Source organism: Salvelinus fontinalis, chromosome 7 (assembly GCF_029448725.1).
Source record: "Salvelinus fontinalis isolate EN_2023a chromosome 7, ASM2944872v1, whole genome shotgun sequence".
Classification (NCBI taxonomy): Eukaryota; Metazoa; Chordata; class Actinopteri; order Salmoniformes; family Salmonidae; genus Salvelinus; species Salvelinus fontinalis.
The window spans coordinates 920,452-937,246 of record NC_074671.1 but is presented as its reverse complement, the minus strand read 5'-3'; the positions used below and the strand labels follow the sequence as shown (position 1 = coordinate 937,246).

Here is a 16,795-nt window from a genome sequence, read left to right as displayed (position 1 = left end):
GGTTGTTAGGGGCTGAGACAGAGATGGGTTGTTAGGGGCTGAGGACAGAGATGGGTTGTTAGGGGCTGAGGACAGAGATGGGTTGTTAGGGGCTGGAGACAGAGATGGGTTGTTAGGGGCTGAGGACAGAGATGGGTTGTTAGGGGCTGAGGACAGAGATGGGTTGTTAGGGGCTGAGGACAGAGATGGGTTGTTAGGGGCTGAGGACAGAGATGGGTTGTTAGGGGCTGGAGGACAGAGATGGGTTGTTAGGGGCTGGAGGACAGAGATGGGTTGTTAGGGGCTGAGGACAGAGATGGGTTGTTAGGGGCTGAGGACAGAGATGGGTTGTTAGGGGCTGGAGGACAGAGATGGGTTGTTAGGGGCTGGGGACAGAGATGGGTTGTTAGGGGCTGAGGACAGAGATGGGTTGTTAGGGGCTGAGGACAGAGATGGGTTGTTAGGGGCTGAGGACAGAGATGGGTTGTTAGGGGCTGAGGACAGAGATGGGTTGTTAGGGGCTGAGGACAGAGATGGGTTGTTAGGGGCTGAGGACAGAGATGGGTTGTTAGGGGCTGAGGACAGAGATGGGTTGTTAGGGGCTGAGGACAGAGATGGGTTGTTAGGGGCTGAGGACAGAGATGGGTTGTTAGGGGCTGAGGACAGAGATGGGTTGTTAGGGGCTGAGGACAGAGATGGGTTGTTAGGGGCTGAGGACAGAGATGGGTTGTTAGGGGCTGAGGACAGAGATGGGTTGTTAGGGGCTGAGGACAGAGATGGGTTGTTAGGGGCTGAGGACAGAGATGGGTTGTTAGGGGCTGAGGACAGAGATGGGTTGTTAGGGGCTGAGGACAGAGATGGGTTGTTAGGGGCTGAGGACAGAGATGGGTTGTTAGGGGCTGAGGACAGAGATGGGTTGTTAGGGGCTGAGGACAGAGATGGGTTGTTAGGGGCTGAGGACAGAGATGGGTTGTTAGGGGCTGAGGACAGAGATGGGTTGTTAGGGGCTGAGGACAGAGATGGGTTGTTAGGGGCTGAGGACAGAGATGGGTTGTTAGGGGCTGAGGACAGAGATGGGTTGTTAGGGGCTGAGGACAGAGATGGGTTGTTAGGGGCTGAGGACAGAGATGGGTTGTTAGGGGCTGAGGACAGAGATGGGTTGTTAGGGGCTGAGGACAGAGATGGGTTGTTAGGGGCTGAGGACAGAGATGGGTTGTTAGGGGCTGAGGACAGAGATGGGTTGTTAGGGGCTGAGGACAGAGATGGGTTGTTAGGGGCTGAGGACAGAGATGGGTTGTTAAGGGCTGAGGACAGAGATGGGTTGTTAGGGGCTGAGGACAGAGATGGGTTGTTAGGGGCTGGAGGACAGAGATGGGTTGTTAGGGGCTGAGGACAGAGATGGGTTGTTAGGGGCTGAGGACAGAGATGGGTTGTTAGGGGCTGGAGGACAGAGATGGGTTGTTAGGGGCTGAGGACAGAGATGGGTTGTTAGGGGCTGAGGACAGAGATGGGTTGTTAGGGGCTGAGGACAGAGATGGGTTGTTAGGGGCTGAGGACAGAGATGGGTTGTTAGGGGCTGAGGACAGAGATGGGTTGTTAGGGGCTGAGGACAGAGATGGGTTGTTAGGGGCTGAGGACAGAGATGGGTTGTTAGGGGCTGAGGACAGAGATGGGTTGTTAGGGGCTGAGGACAGAGATGGGTTGTTAGGGGCTGAGGACAGAGATGGGTTGTTAGGGGCTGAGGACAGAGATGGGTTGTTAGGGGCTGAGGACAGAGATGGGTTGTTAGGGGCTGAGGACAGAGATGGGTTGTTAGGGGCTGAGGACAGAGATGGGTTGTTAGGGGCTGAGGACAGAGATGGGTTGTTAGGGGCTGAGGACAGAGATGGGTTGTTAGGGGCTGAGGACAGAGATGGGTTGTTAGGGGCTGAGGACAGAGATGGGTTGTTAGGGGCTGAGGACAGAGATGGGTTGTTAGGGGCTGAGGACAGAGATGGGTTGTTAGGGGCTGAGGACAGAGATGGGTTGTTAGGGGCTGAGGACAGAGATGGGTTGTTAGGGGCTGAGGACAGAGATGGGTTGTTAGGGGCTGAGGACAGAGATGGGTTGTTAGGGGCTGAGGACAGAGATGGGTTGTTAGGGGCTGAGGACAGAGATGGGTTGTTAGGGGCTGAGGACAGAGATGGGTTGTTAGGGGCTGAGGACAGAGATGGGTTGTTAGGGGCTGAGGACAGAGATGGGTTGTTAGGGGCTGAGGACAGAGATGGGTTGTTAGGGGCTGAGGACAGAGATGGGTTGTTAGGGGCTGAGGACAGAGATGGGTTGTTAGGGGCTGAGGACAGAGATGGGTTGTTAGGGGCTGAGGACAGAGATGGGTTGTTAGGGGCTGAGGACAGAGATGGGTTGTTAGGGGCTGAGGACAGAGATGGGTTGTTAGGGGCTGAGGACAGAGATGGGTTGTTAGGGGCTGAGGACAGAGATGGGTTGTTAGGGGCTGAGGACAGAGATGGGTTGTTAGGGGCTGAGGACAGAGATGGGTTGTTAGGGGCTGAGGACAGAGATGGGTTGTTAGGGGCTGAGGACAGAGATGGGTTGTTAGGGGCTGAGGACAGAGATGGGTTGTTAGGGGCTGAGGACAGAGATGGGTTGTTAGGGGCTGAGGACAGAGATGGGTTGTTAGGGGCTGAGGACAGAGATGGGTTGTTAGGGGCTGAGGACAGAGATGGGTTGTTAGGGGCTGAGGACAGAGATGGGTTGTTAGGGGCTGAGGACAGAGATGGGTTGTTAGGGGCTGAGGACAGAGATGGGTTGTTAGGGGCTGAGGACAGAGATGGGTTGTTAGGGGCTGAGGACAGAGATGGGTTGTTAGGGGCTGAGGACAGAGATGGGTTGTTAGGGGCTGAGGACAGAGATGGGTTGTTAGGGGCTGAGGACAGAGATGGGTTGTTAGGGGCTGAGGACAGAGATGGGTTGTTAGGGGCTGAGGACAGAGATGGGTTGTTAGGGGCTGAGGACAGAGATGGGTTGTTAGGGGCTGAGGACAGAGATGGGTTGTTAGGGGCTGAGGACAGAGATGGGTTGTTAGGGGCTGAGGACAGAGATGGGTTGTTAGGGGCTGAGGACAGAGATGGGTTGTTAGGGGCTGAGGACAGAGATGGGTTGTTAGGGGCTGAGGACAGAGATGGGTTGTTAGGGGCTGAGGACAGAGATGGGTTGTTAGGGGCTGAGGACAGAGATGGGTTGTTAGGGGCTGAGGACAGAGATGGGTTGTTAGGGGCTGAGGACAGAGATGGGTTGTTAGGGGCTGAGGACAGAGATGGGTTGTTAGGGGCTGAGGACAGAGATGGGTTGTTAGGGGCTGAGGACAGAGATGGGTTGTTAGGGGCTGAGGACAGAGATGGGTTGTTAGGGGCTGAGGACAGAGATGGGTTGTTAGGGGCTGAGGACAGAGATGGGTTGTTAGGGGCTGAGGACAGAGATGGGTTGTTAGGGGCTGAGGACAGAGATGGGTTGTTAGGGGCTGAGGACAGAGATGGGTTGTTAGGGGCTGAGGACAGAGATGGGTTGTTAGGGGCTGAGGACAGAGATGGGTTGTTAGGGGCTGAGGACAGAGATGGGTTGTTAGGGGCTGAGGACAGAGATGGGTTGTTAGGGGCTGAGGACAGAGATGGGTTGTTAGGGGCTGAGGACAGAGATGGGTTGTTAGGGGCTGAGGACAGAGATGGGTTGTTAGGGGCTGAGGACAGAGATGGGTTGTTAGGGGCTGAGGACAGAGATGGGTTGTTAGGGGCTGAGGACAGAGATGGGTTGTTAGGGGCTGAGGACAGAGATGGGTTGTTAGGGGCTGAGGACAGAGATGGGTTGTTAGGGGCTGAGGACAGAGATGGGTTGTTAGGGGCTGAGGACAGAGATGGGTTGTTAGGGGCTGAGGACAGAGATGGGTTGTTAGGGGCTGAGGACAGAGATGGGTTGTTAGGGGCTGAGGACAGAGATGGGTTGTTAGGGGCTGAGGACAGAGATGGGTTGTTAGGGGCTGAGGACAGAGATGGGTTGTTAGGGGCTGAGGACAGAGATGGGTTGTTAGGGGCTGAGGACAGAGATGGGTTGTTAGGGGCTGAGGACAGAGATGGGTTGTTAGGGGCTGAGGACAGAGATGGGTTGTTAGGGGCTGAGGACAGAGATGGGTTGTTAGGGGCTGAGGACAGAGATGGGTTGTTAGGGGCTGAGGACAGAGATGGGTTGTTAGGGGCTGAGGACAGAGATGGGTTGTTAGGGGCTGAGGACAGAGATGGGTTGTTAGGGGCTGAGGACAGAGATGGGTTGTTAGGGGCTGAGGACAGAGATGGGTTGTTAGGGGCTGAGGACAGAGATGGGTTGTTAGGGGCTGAGGACAGAGATGGGTTGTTAGGGGCTGAGGACAGAGATGGGTTGTTAGGGGCTGAGGACAGAGATGGGTTGTTAGGGGCTGAGGACAGAGATGGGTTGTTAGGGGCTGAGGACAGAGATGGGTTGTTAGGGGCTGAGGACAGAGATGGGTTGTTAGGGGCTGAGGACAGAGATGGGTTGTTAGGGGCTGAGGACAGAGATGGGTTGTTAGGGGCTGAGGACAGAGATGGGTTGTTAGGGGCTGAGGACAGAGATGGGTTGTTAGGGGCTGAGGACAGAGATGGGTTGTTAGGGGCTGAGGACAGAGATGGGTTGTTAGGGGCTGAGGACAGAGATGGGTTGTTAGGGGCTGAGGACAGAGATGGGTTGTTAGGGGCTGAGGACAGAGATGGGTTGTTAGGGGCTGAGGACAGAGATGGGTTGTTAGGGGCTGAGGACAGAGATGGGTTGTTAGGGGCTGAGGACAGAGATGGGTTGTTAGGGGCTGAGGACAGAGATGGGTTGTTAGGGGCTGAGGACAGAGATGGGTTGTTAGGGGCTGAGGACAGAGATGGGTTGTTAGGGGCTGAGGACAGAGATGGGTTGTTAGGGGCTGAGGACAGAGATGGGTTGTTAGGGGCTGAGGACAGAGATGGGTTGTTAGGGGCTGAGGACAGAGATGGGTTGTTAGGGGCTGAGGACAGAGATGGGTTGTTAGGGGCTGAGGACAGAGATGGGTTGTTAGGGGCTGAGGACAGAGATGGGTTGTTAGGGGCTGAGGACAGAGATGGGTTGTTAGGGGCTGAGGACAGAGATGGGTTGTTAGGGGCTGAGGACAGAGATGGGTTGTTAGGGGCTGAGGACAGAGATGGGTTGTTAGGGGCTGAGGACAGAGATGGGTTGTTAGGGGCTGAGGACAGAGATGGGTTGTTAGGGGCTGAGGACAGAGATGGGTTGTTAGGGGCTGAGGACAGAGATGGGTTGTTAGGGGCTGAGGACAGAGATGGGTTGTTAGGGGCTGAGGACAGAGATGGGTTGTTAGGGGCTGAGGACAGAGATGGGTTGTTAGGGGCTGAGGACAGAGATGGGTTGTTAGGGGCTGAGGACAGAGATGGGTTGTTAGGGGCTGAGGACAGAGATGGGTTGTTAGGGGCTGAGGACAGAGATGGGTTGTTAGGGGCTGAGGACAGAGATGGGTTGTTAGGGGCTGAGGACAGAGATGGGTTGTTAGGGGCTGAGGACAGAGATGGGTTGTTAGGGGCTGAGGACAGAGATGGGTTGTTAGGGGCTGAGGACAGAGATGGGTTGTTAGGGGCTGAGGACAGAGATGGGTTGTTAGGGGCTGAGGACAGAGATGGGTTGTTAGGGGCTGAGGACAGAGATGGGTTGTTAGGGGCTGAGGACAGAGATGGGTTGTTAGGGGCTGAGGACAGAGATGGGTTGTTAGGGGCTGAGGACAGAGATGGGTTGTTAGGGGCTGAGGACAGAGATGGGTTGTTAGGGGCTGAGGACAGAGATGGGTTGTTAGGGGCTGAGGACAGAGATGGGTTGTTAGGGGCTGAGGACAGAGATGGGTTGTTAGGGGCTGAGGACAGAGATGGGTTGTTAGGGGCTGAGGACAGAGATGGGTTGTTAGGGGCTGAGGACAGAGATGGGTTGTTAGGGCTGAGGACAGAGATGGGTTGTTAGGGGCTGAGGACAGAGATGGGTTGTTAGGGGCTGAGGACAGAGATGGGTTGTTAGGGGCTGAGGACAGAGATGGGTTGTTAGGGGCTGAGGACAGAGATGGGTTGTTAGGGGCTGAGGACAGAGATGGGTTGTTAGGGGCTGAGGACAGAGATGGGTTGTTAGGGGCTGAGGACAGAGATGGGTTGTTAGGGGCTGAGGACAGAGATGGGTTGTTAGGGGCTGAGGACAGAGATGGGTTGTTAGGGGCTGAGGACAGAGATGGGTTGTTAGGGGCTGAGGACAGAGATGGGTTGTTAGGGGCTGAGGACAGAGATGGGTTGTTAGGGGCTGAGGACAGAGATGGGTTGTTAGGGGCTGAGGACAGAGATGGGTTGTTAGGGGCTGAGGACAGAGATGGGTTGTTAGGGGCTGAGGACAGAGATGGGTTGTTAGGGGCTGAGGACAGAGATGGGTTGTTAGGGGCTGAGGACAGAGATGGGTTGTTAGGGGCTGAGGACAGAGATGGGTTGTTAGGGGCTGAGGACAGAGATGGGTTGTTAGGGGCTGAGGACAGAGATGGGTTGTTAGGGGCTGAGGACAGAGATGGGTTGTTAGGGGCTGAGGACAGAGATGGGTTGTTAGGGGCTGAGGACAGAGATGGGTTGTTAGGGGCTGAGGACAGAGATGGGTTGTTAGGGGCTGAGGACAGAGATGGGTTGTTAGGGGCTGAGGACAGAGATGGGTTGTTAGGGGCTGAGGACAGAGATGGGTTGTTAGGGGCTGAGGACAGAGATGGGTTGTTAGGGGCTGAGGACAGAGATGGGTTGTTAGGGGCTGAGGACAGAGATGGGTTGTTAGGGGCTGAGGACAGAGATGGGTTGTTAGGGGCTGAGGACAGAGATGGGTTGTTAGGGGCTGAGGACAGAGATGGGTTGTTAGGGGCTGAGGACAGAGATGGGTTGTTAGGGGCTGAGGACAGAGATGGGTTGTTAGGGGCTGAGGACAGAGATGGGTTGTTAGGGGCTGAGGACAGAGATGGGTTGTTAGGGGCTGAGGACAGAGATGGGTTGTTAGGGGCTGAGGACAGAGATGGGTTGTTAGGGGCTGAGGACAGAGATGGGTTGTTAGGGGCTGAGGACAGAGATGGGTTGTTAGGGGCTGAGGACAGAGATGGGTTGTTAGGGGCTGAGGACAGAGATGGGTTGTTAGGGGCTGAGGACAGAGATGGGTTGTTAGGGGCTGAGGACAGAGATGGGTTGTTAGGGGCTGAGGACAGAGATGGGTTGTTAGGGGCTGAGGACAGAGATGGGTTGTTAGGGGCTGAGGACAGAGATGGGTTGTTAGGGGCTGAGGACAGAGATGGGTTGTTAGGGGCTGAGGACAGAGATGGGTTGTTAGGGGCTGAGGACAGAGATGGGTTGTTAGGGGCTGAGGACAGAGATGGGTTGTTAGGGGCTGAGGACAGAGATGGGTTGTTAGGGGCTGAGGACAGAGATGGGTTGTTAGGGGCTGAGGACAGAGATGGGTTGTTAGGGGCTGAGGACAGAGATGGGTTGTTAGGGGCTGAGGACAGAGATGGGTTGTTAGGGGCTGAGGACAGAGATGGGTTGTTAGGGGCTGGGACAGAGAGGGGCTGAGGACAGAGATGGGTTGTTAGGGGCTGAGGACAGAGATGGGTTGTTAGGGGCTGAGGACAGAGATGGGTTGTTAGGGGCTGAGGACAGAGATGGGTTGTTAGGGGCTGAGGACAGAGATGGGTTGTTAGGGGCTGAGGACAGAGATGGGTTGTTAGGGGCTGAGGACAGAGATGGGTTGTTAGGGGCTGAGGACAGAGATGGGTTGTTAGGGGCTGAGGACAGAGATGGGTTGTTAGGGGCTGAGGACAGAGATGGGTTGTTAGGGGCTGAGGACAGAGATGGGTTGTTAGGGGCTGAGGACAGAGATGGGTTGTTAGGGGCTGAGGACAGAGATGGGTTGTTAGGGGCTGAGGACAGAGATGGGTTGTTAGGGGCTGAGGACAGAGATGGGTTGTTAGGGGCTGAGGACAGAGATGGGTTGTTAGGGGCTGAGGACAGAGATGGGTTGTTAGGGGCTGAGGACAGAGATGGGTTGTTAGGGGCTGAGGACAGAGATGGGTTGTTAGGGGCTGAGGACAGAGATGGGTTGTTAGGGGCTGAGGACAGAGATGGGTTGTTAGGGGCTGAGGACAGAGATGGGTTGTTAGGGGCTGAGGACAGAGATGGGTTGTTAGGGGCTGAGGACAGAGATGGGTTGTTAGGGGCTGAGGACAGAGATGGGTTGTTAGGGGCTGAGGACAGAGATGGGTTGTTAGGGGCTGGAGGACAGAGATGGGTTGTTAGGGGCTGAGGACAGAGATGGGTTGTTAGGGGCTGAGACAGAGATGGGTTGTTAGGGGCTGAGGACAGAGATGGGTTGTTAGGGGCTGAGACAGAGATGGGCTGAGGACAGAGATGGGTTGTTAGGGGCTGGAGACAGAGATGGGTTGTTATGGGCTGAGGACAGAGATGGGTTGTTAGGGGCTGGAGACAGAGATGGGTTGTTAGGGGCTGAGACAGAGATGGGTTGTTAGGGCTGAGACAGAGATGGGCTGAGGACAGAGATGGGTTGTTAGGGGCTGGAGGACAGAGATGGGTTGTTAGGGGCTGAGGACAGAGATGGGTTGTTAGGGGCTGGAGGACAGAGATGGGTTGTTAGGGGCTGGGGACAGAGATGGGTTGTTAGGGGCTGAGGACAGAGATGGGTTGTTAGGGGCTGAGGACAGAGATGGGTTGTTAGGGGCTGAGGACAGAGATGGGTTGTTAGGGGCTGAGGACAGAGATGGGTTGTTAGGGGCTGAGGACAGAGATGGGTTGTTAGGGGCTGAGGACAGAGATGGGTTGTTAGGGGCTGGAGGACAGAGATGGGTTGTTAGGGGCTGGAGACAGAGATGGGTTGTTAGGGGCTGGAGACAGAGATGGGTTGTTAGGGGCTGGAGACAGAGATGGGTTGTTAGGGGCTGAGGACAGAGATGGGTTGTTAGGGGCTGGAGACAGAGATGGGCTGAGGACAGAGATGGGTTGTTAGGGGCTGGAGACAGAGATGGGTTGTTAGGGGCTGAGGACAGAGATGGGTTGTTAGGGGCTGGAGACAGAGATGGGTTGTTAGGGGCTGGAGACAGAGATGGGTTGTTAGGGCTGGAGACAGAGATGGGCTGAGGACAGAGATGGGTTGTTAGGGGCTGGAGACAGAGATGGGTTGTTAGGGGCTGAGGACAGAGATGGGTTGTTAGGGGCTGAGGACAGAGATGGGTTGTTAGGGGCTGAGGACAGAGATGGGTTGTTAGGGGCTGAGGACAGAGATGGGTTGTTAGGGGCTGGAGGACAGAGATGGGTTGTTAGGGGCTGGAGACAGAGATGGGTTGTTAGGGGCTGGAGGACAGAGATGGGTTGTTAGGGGCTGGAGGACAGAGATGGGTTGTTAGGGGCTGAGGACAGAGATGGGTTGTTAGGGGCTGGAGACAGAGATGGGCTGAGGACAGAGATGGGTTGTTAGGGGCTGGAGACAGAGATGGGTTGTTAGGGGCTGAGGACAGAGATGGGTTGTTAGGGGCTGGAGACAGAGATGGGTTGTTAGGGGCTGGAGACAGAGATGGGTTGTTAAGGGCTGGAGACAGAGATGGGCTGAGGACAGAGATGGGTTGTTAGGGGCTGGAGACAGAGATGGGTTGTTAGGGGCTGAGGACAGAGATGGGTTGTTAGGGGCTGAGGACAGAGATGGGTTGTTAGGGGCTGAGGACAGAGATGGGTTGTTAGGGGCTGAGGACAGAGATGGGTTGTTAGGGGCTGAGGACAGAGATGGGTTGTTAGGGGCTGAGGACAGAGATGGGTTGTTAGGGGCTGAGGACAGAGATGGGTTGTTAGGGGCTGAGGACAGAGATGGGTTGTTAGGGGCTGAGGACAGAGATGGGTTGTTAGGGGCTGAGGACAGAGATGGGTTGTTAGGGGCTGAGGACAGAGATGGGTTGTTAGGGGCTGGAGACAGAGATGGGTTGTTAGGGGCTGAGGACAGAGATGGGTTGTTAGGGGCTGAGGACAGAGATGGGTTGTTAGGGGCTGAGGACAGAGATGGGTTGTTAGGGGCTGAGGACAGAGATGGGTTGTTAGGGGCTGAGGACAGAGATGGGTTGTTAGGGGCTGGAGGACAGAGATGGGTTGTTAGGGCTGGAGACAGAGAGGGGCTGAGGACAGAGATGGGTTGTTAGGGGCTGGAGACAGAGATGGGCTGGAGACAGAGATGGGTTGTTAGGGGCTGAGGACAGAGATGGGTTGTTAGGGGCTGAGGACAGAGATGGGTTGTTAGGGGCTGAGGACAGAGATGGGTTGTTAGGGGCTGAGGACAGAGATGGGTTGTTAGGGGCTGAGGACAGAGATGGGTTGTTAGGGGCTGAGGACAGAGATGGGTTGTTAGGGGCTGGAGACAGAGATGGGTTGTTAGGGGCTGAGGACAGAGATGGGTTGTTAGGGGCTGAGGACAGAGATGGGTTGTTATGGGCTGAGGACAGAGATGGGTTGTTAGGGGCTGAGGACAGAGATGGGTTGTTAGGGGCTGAGGACAGAGATGGGTTGTTAGGGCTGCGGACAGAGATGGGTTGTTAGGGGCTGGAGACAGAGAGGGGCTGAGGACAGAGATGGGTTGTTAGGGGCTGAGGACAGAGATGGGTTGTTAGGGGCTGAGGACAGAGATGGGTTGTTAGGGGCTGAGGACAGAGATGGGTTGTTAGGGGCTGAGGACAGAGATGGGTTGTTAGGGGCTGAGGACAGAGATGGGTTGTTAGGGGCTGGAGACAGAGATGGGTTGTTAGGGGCTGAGGACAGAGATGGGTTGTTAGGGGCTGAGGACAGAGATGGGTTGTTAGGGGCTGAGGACAGAGATGGGTTGTTAGGGGCTGAGGACAGAGATGGGTTGTTAGGGGCTGAGGACAGAGATGGGTTGTTAGGGGCTGAGGACAGAGATGGGTTGTTAGGGGCTGGAGACAGAGATGGGTTGTTAGGGGCTGGAGACAGAGATGGGTTGTTAGGGGCTGAGGACAGAGATGGGTTGTTAGGGGCTGAGGACAGAGATGGGTTGTTAGGGGCTGAGGACAGAGATGGGTTGTTAGGGGCTGGAGACAGAGATGGGTTGTTAGGGGCTGAGGACAGAGATGGGTTGTTAGGGGCTGAGGACAGAGATGGGTTGTTAGGGGCTGGAGACAGAGATGGGTTGTTAGGGGCTGAGGACAGAGATGGGTTGTTAGGGGCTGAGGACAGAGATGGGTTGTTAGGGGCTGAGGACAGAGATGGGTTGTTAGGGGCTGAGGACAGAGATGGGTTGTTAGGGGCTGAGGACAGAGATGGGTTGTTAGGGGCTGAGGACAGAGATGGGTTGTTAGGGGCTGAGGACAGAGATGGGTTGTTAGGGGCTGGAGACAGAGATGGGTTGTTAGGGGCTGGAGACAGAGATGGGTTGTTAGGGGCTGGAGACAGAGATGGGTTGTTAGGGGCTGGAGACAGAGATGGGTTGTTAGGGGCTGAGGACAGAGATGGGTTGTTAGGGGCTGGAGACAGAGATGGGCTGAGGACAGAGATGGGTTGTTAGGGGCTGGAGACAGAGATGGGTTGTTAGGGGCTGAGGACAGAGATGGGTTGTTAGGGGCTGGAGACAGAGATGGGTTGTTAGGGGCTGGAGACAGAGATGGGTTGTTAAGGGCTGGAGACAGAGATGGGCTGAGGACAGAGATGGGTTGTTAGGGGCTGGAGACAGAGATGGGTTGTTATGGGCTGAGGACAGAGATGGGTTGTTAGGGGCTGAGGACAGAGATGGGTTGTTATGGGCTGAGGACAGAGATGGGTTGTTAGGGGCTGAGGACAGAGATGGGTTGTTAGGGGCTGGAGACAGAGATGGGTTGTTAGGGGCTGGAGACAGAGATGGGTTGTTAGGGGCTGGAGACAGAGATGGGTTGTTAGGGGCTGGAGACAGAGATGGTTTGTTAGGGGCTGAGGACAGAGATGGGTTGTTAGGGGCTGGAGACAGAGATGGGCTGAGGACAGAGATGGGTTGTTAGGGGCTGGAGACAGAGATGGGTTGTTAGGGGCTGAGGACAGAGATGGGTTGTTAGGGGCTGGAGACAGAGATGGGTTGTTAAGGGCTGGAGACAGAGATGGGTTGTTAAGGGCTGGAGACAGAGATGGGCTGAGGACAGAGATGGGTTGTTAGGGGCTGGAGACAGAGATGGGTTGTTATGGGCTGAGGACAGAGATGGGTTGTTAGGGGCTGAGGACAGAGATGGGTTGTTAGGGGCTGAGGACAGAGATGGGTTGTTAGGGGCTGAGGACAGAGATGGGTTGTTAGGGGCTGAGGACAGAGATGGGTTGTTAGGGGCTGAGGACAGAGATGGGTTGTTAAGGGCTGAGGACAGAGATGGGTTGTTAGGGGCTGAGGACAGAGATGGGTTGTTAGGGGCTGAGGACAGAGATGGGTTGTTAGGGGCTGAGGACAGAGATGGGTTGTTAGGGGCTGAGGACAGAGATGGGTTGTTAGGGGCTGGAGACAGAGATGGGTTGTTAGGGGCTGAGGACAGAGATGGGTTGTTAGGGGCTGAGGACAGAGATGGGTTGTTAGGGGCTGAGGACAGAGATGGGTTGTTAGGGGCTGAGGACAGAGATGGGTTGTTATGGGCTGAGGACAGAGATGGGTTGTTAGGGGCTGAGGACAGAGATGGGTTGTTAAGGGCTGGAGACAGAGAGGGGCTGAGGACAGAGATGGGTTGTTAGGGGCTGGAGACAGAGATGGGCTGGAGACAGAGATGGGTTGTTAGGGGGCTGAGGACAGAGATGGGTTGTTAGGGGCTGAGGACAGAGATGGGTTGTTAGGGGCTGAGGACAGAGATGGGTTGTTATGGGCTGAGGACAGAGATGGGTTGTTATGGGCTGTGGACAGAGATGGGTTGTAAGGGCTGAGGACAGAGATGGGTTGTTAGGGGCTGGAGACAGAGATGGGTTGTTAAGGGCTGAGGACAGAGATGGGTTGTTAGGGGCTGAGGACAGAGATGGGTTGTTATGGGCTGAGGACAGAGATGGGTTGTTAGGGGCTGAGGACAGAGATGGGTTGTTAGGGGCTGAGGACAGAGATGGGTTGTTAGGGGCTGAGGACAGAGATGGGTTGTTAGGGGCTGGAGACAGAGAGGGGCTGAGGACAGAGATGGGTTGTTAGGGGCTGAGGACAGAGATGGGTTGTTAGGGGCTGAGGACAGAGATGGGTTGTTAGGGGCTGAGGACAGAGATGGGTTGTTAGGGGCTGAGGACAGAGATGGGTTGTTAAGGGCTGAGGACAGAGATGGGTTGTTAGGGGCTGGAGACAGAGATGGGTTGTTAGGGGCTGGAGACAGAGATGGGTTGTTAGGGGCTGAGGACAGAGATGGGTTGTTAGGGGCTGAGGACAGAGATGGGTTGTTAGGGGCTGAGGACAGAGATGGGTTGTTAGGGGCTGAGGACAGAGATGGGTTGTTAAGGGCTGAGGACAGAGATGGGTTGTTAGGGGCTGGAGACAGAGATGGGTTGTTAAGGGCTGGAGACAGAGATGGGTTGTTAGGGGCTGAGGACAGAGATGGGTTGTTAGGGGCTGAGGACAGAGATGGGTTGTTAGGGGCTGAGGACAGAGATGGGTTGTTAGGGGCTGGAGACAGAGATGGGTTGTTAGGGGCTGAGGACAGAGATGGGTTGTTAAGGGCTGAGGACAGAGATGGGTTGTTAGGGGCTGGAGACAGAGATGGGTTGTTAAGGGCTGAGGACAGAGATGGGTTGTTAGGGGCTGAGGACAGAGATGGGTTGTTAGGGGCTGAGGACAGAGATGGGTTGTTAGGGGCTGAGGACAGAGATGGGTTGTTAAGGGCTGAGGACAGAGATGGGTTGTTATGGGCTGAGGACAGAGATGGGTTGTTAGGGGCTGAGGACAGAGATGGGTTGTTAGGGGCTGAGGACAGAGATGGGCTGAGGACAGAGATGGGTTGTTATGGGCTGAGGACAGAGATGGGTTGTTAGGGGCTGAGGACAGAGATGGGTTGTTAGGGGCTGAGGACAGAGATGGGTTGTTAGGGGCTGAGGACAGAGATGGGTTGTTAGGGGCTGAGGACAGAGATGGGTTGTTAGGGGCTGAGGACAGAGATGGGTTGTTATGGGCTGAGGACAGAGATGGGTTGTTAGGGGCTGGAGACAGAGATGGGTTGTTAGGGGCTGGAGACAGAGATGGGTTGTTAGTGGCTGAGGACAGAGATGGGTTGTTAGGGGTTGAGGACAGAGATGGGTTGTTAGGGGCTGAGGACAGAGATGGGTTGTTAAGGGCTGAGGACAGAGATGGGTTGTTAGGGGCTGAGGACAGAGATGGGTTGTTAAGGGCTGAGGACAGAGATGGGTTGTTAGGGGCTGAGGACAGAGATGGGCTGAGGACAGAGATGGGTTGTTAGGGGCTGAGGACAGAGATGGGTTGTTATGGGCTGAGGACAGAGATGGGTTGTTAGGGGCTGGAGACAGAGATGGGTTGTTAAGGGCTGAGGACAGAGATGGGTTGTTAGGGGCTGAGGACAGAGATGGGTTGTTAGGGGCTGAGGACAGAGATGGGTTGTTAGGGGCTGAGGACAGAGATGGGTTGTTAGGGGCTGAGGACAGAGATGGGTTGTTATGGGCTGAGGACAGAGATGGGTTGTTATGGGCTGAGGACAGAGATGGGTTGTTAGGGGCTGAGGACAGAGATGGGTTGTTAGGGGCTGAGGACAGAGATGGGCTGAGGACAGAGATGGGTTGTTATGGGCTGAGGACAGAGATGGGTTGTTAGGGGCTGAGGACAGAGATGGGTTGTTAGGGGCTGAGGACAGAGATGGGTTGTTAGGGGCTGAGGACAGAGATGGGTTGTTAGGGGCTGAGGACAGAGATGGGTTGTTAGGGGCTGAGGACAGAGATGGGTTGTTATGGGCTGAGGACAGAGATGGGTTGTTAGGGGCTGGAGACAGAGATGGGTTGTTAGGGGCTGGAGACAGAGATGGGTTGTTAGTGGCTGAGGACAGAGATGGGTTGTTAGGGGTTGAGGACAGAGATGGGTTGTTAGGGGCTGAGGACAGAGATGGGTTGTTAAGGGCTGAGGACAGAGATGGGTTGTTAGGGGCTGAGGACAGAGATGGGTTGTTAAGGGCTGAGGACAGAGATGGGTTGTTAGGGGCTGAGGACAGAGATGGGCTGAGGACAGAGATGGGTTGTTAGGGGCTGAGGACAGAGATGGGTTGTTATGGGCTGAGGACAGAGATGGGTTGTTAGGGGCTGAGGACAGAGATGGGTTGTTAGGGGCTGAGGACAGAGATGGGTTGTTAGGGGTTGAGGACAGAGATGGGTTGTTAAGGGCTGGAGACAGAGATGGGTTGTTAGGGGCTGAGGACAGAGATGGGTTGTTAGGGGCTGAGGACAGAGATGGGTTGTTAGGGGCTGAGGACAGAGATGGGTTGTTAGGGGCTGAGGACAGAGATGGGTTGTTAGGGGCTGAGGACAGAGATGGGTTGTTAGGGGCTGAGGACAGAGATGGGTTGTTAGGGGCTGGAGACAGAGATGGGTTGTTAGGGGCTGGAGACAGAGATGGGTTGTTAAGGGCTGGAGACAGAGATGGGTTGTTAAGGGCTGGAGACAGAGATGGGTTGTTAGGGGCTGGAGACAGAGATGGGTTGTTAAGGGCTGAGGACAGAGATGGGTTGTTAAGGGCTGAGGACAGAGATGGGTTGTTATGGGCTGAGGACAGAGATGGGTTGTTAGGGGTTGAGGACAGAGATGGGTTGTTAAGGGCTGGAGACAGAGATGGGTTGTTAAGGGCTGAGGACAGAGATGGGCTGAGGACAGAGATGGGTTGTTAGGGGCTGAGGACAGAGATGGGTTGTTAGGGGCTGAGGACAGAGATGGGTTGTTATGGGCTGAGGACAGAGATGGGTTGTTAGGGGCTGAGGACAGAGAACCGCAGCAACCCAGAGTAGACCTTGACAGGAGCATTAAGTCACTGACACGGTGAGGAGTGTGTTGATGCTCTGCTAATTGACTTCTGTCGTGTGTTTTCTGCAGGTGTGGTGTGGCCAGGTGTGTGACGTGGTGAGTGAGATCGAGCTGGAGAGAGAACACTGTGACAACAAAACCTCTGGGAACGTCTCGGCAGGTCATTCACCTACAATACTTTACTTTCCTTTCCTTCGGTGTTGAAGGCTCCCAGGAAGCAATTTACAGAAAATGGGGAAACAGCAGGATTATATAAAGGAGAGAGAAAGCTTATGGCCAGGCCTCCATAGAGAACGCCCTCTCCATCACACTAGAAATACTCTTTCAGATTGTTGTTATATGTGTATTGGATACGAAACAGAATATTATCATGCAGAGTGATACTGTAAACTTTTGGCCTGAATGCTATTCTTTTTTTTTTTACATGAATATAAAGTAGGTTTTATATTCCTTGTCCATTTTAGTTTGGTGTTGTAGTGTCTTCTGGAAAGCAGGGTCTTCTGTCTGCTGGGTCACTGGAGTGTGCAATAGGTTGTCCTGGTTGACTCCTCTATATTAAAGGCAGATGAATCGGCTAACGTTACAGAGACAACAGAGAGACCCAGTTGCTTGAAGTCAGAGGAAGCTGTGAAAGTAAAGAACATATTACAATTTACTAGTGGGGAGGGGGGCTCCAAAATCGGGGAGGGGTTGTCCAACGTTGTTGGTGTTGCTATGGGAAGGGT

At 54.9% G+C, this 16,795-nt stretch overlaps 1 protein-coding gene across 2 annotated transcripts in view; it reads left to right on the top strand.

Moving 5' to 3' along the window:
* Nucleotides 1–16,795, top strand: part of vipr1b (vasoactive intestinal peptide receptor 1b) — a 351,937-nt gene that overhangs the window by 49,110 nt on the left and 286,032 nt on the right. For both annotated transcript variants that reach the window (XM_055928148.1, XM_055928149.1), the window contains exon 2: nucleotides 16,140–16,230. In XM_055928148.1, coding sequence (XP_055784123.1) covers nucleotides 16,140–16,230 — 91 coding nt within the window. The remainder of the gene's footprint in view (nucleotides 1–16,139; nucleotides 16,231–16,795) is intronic.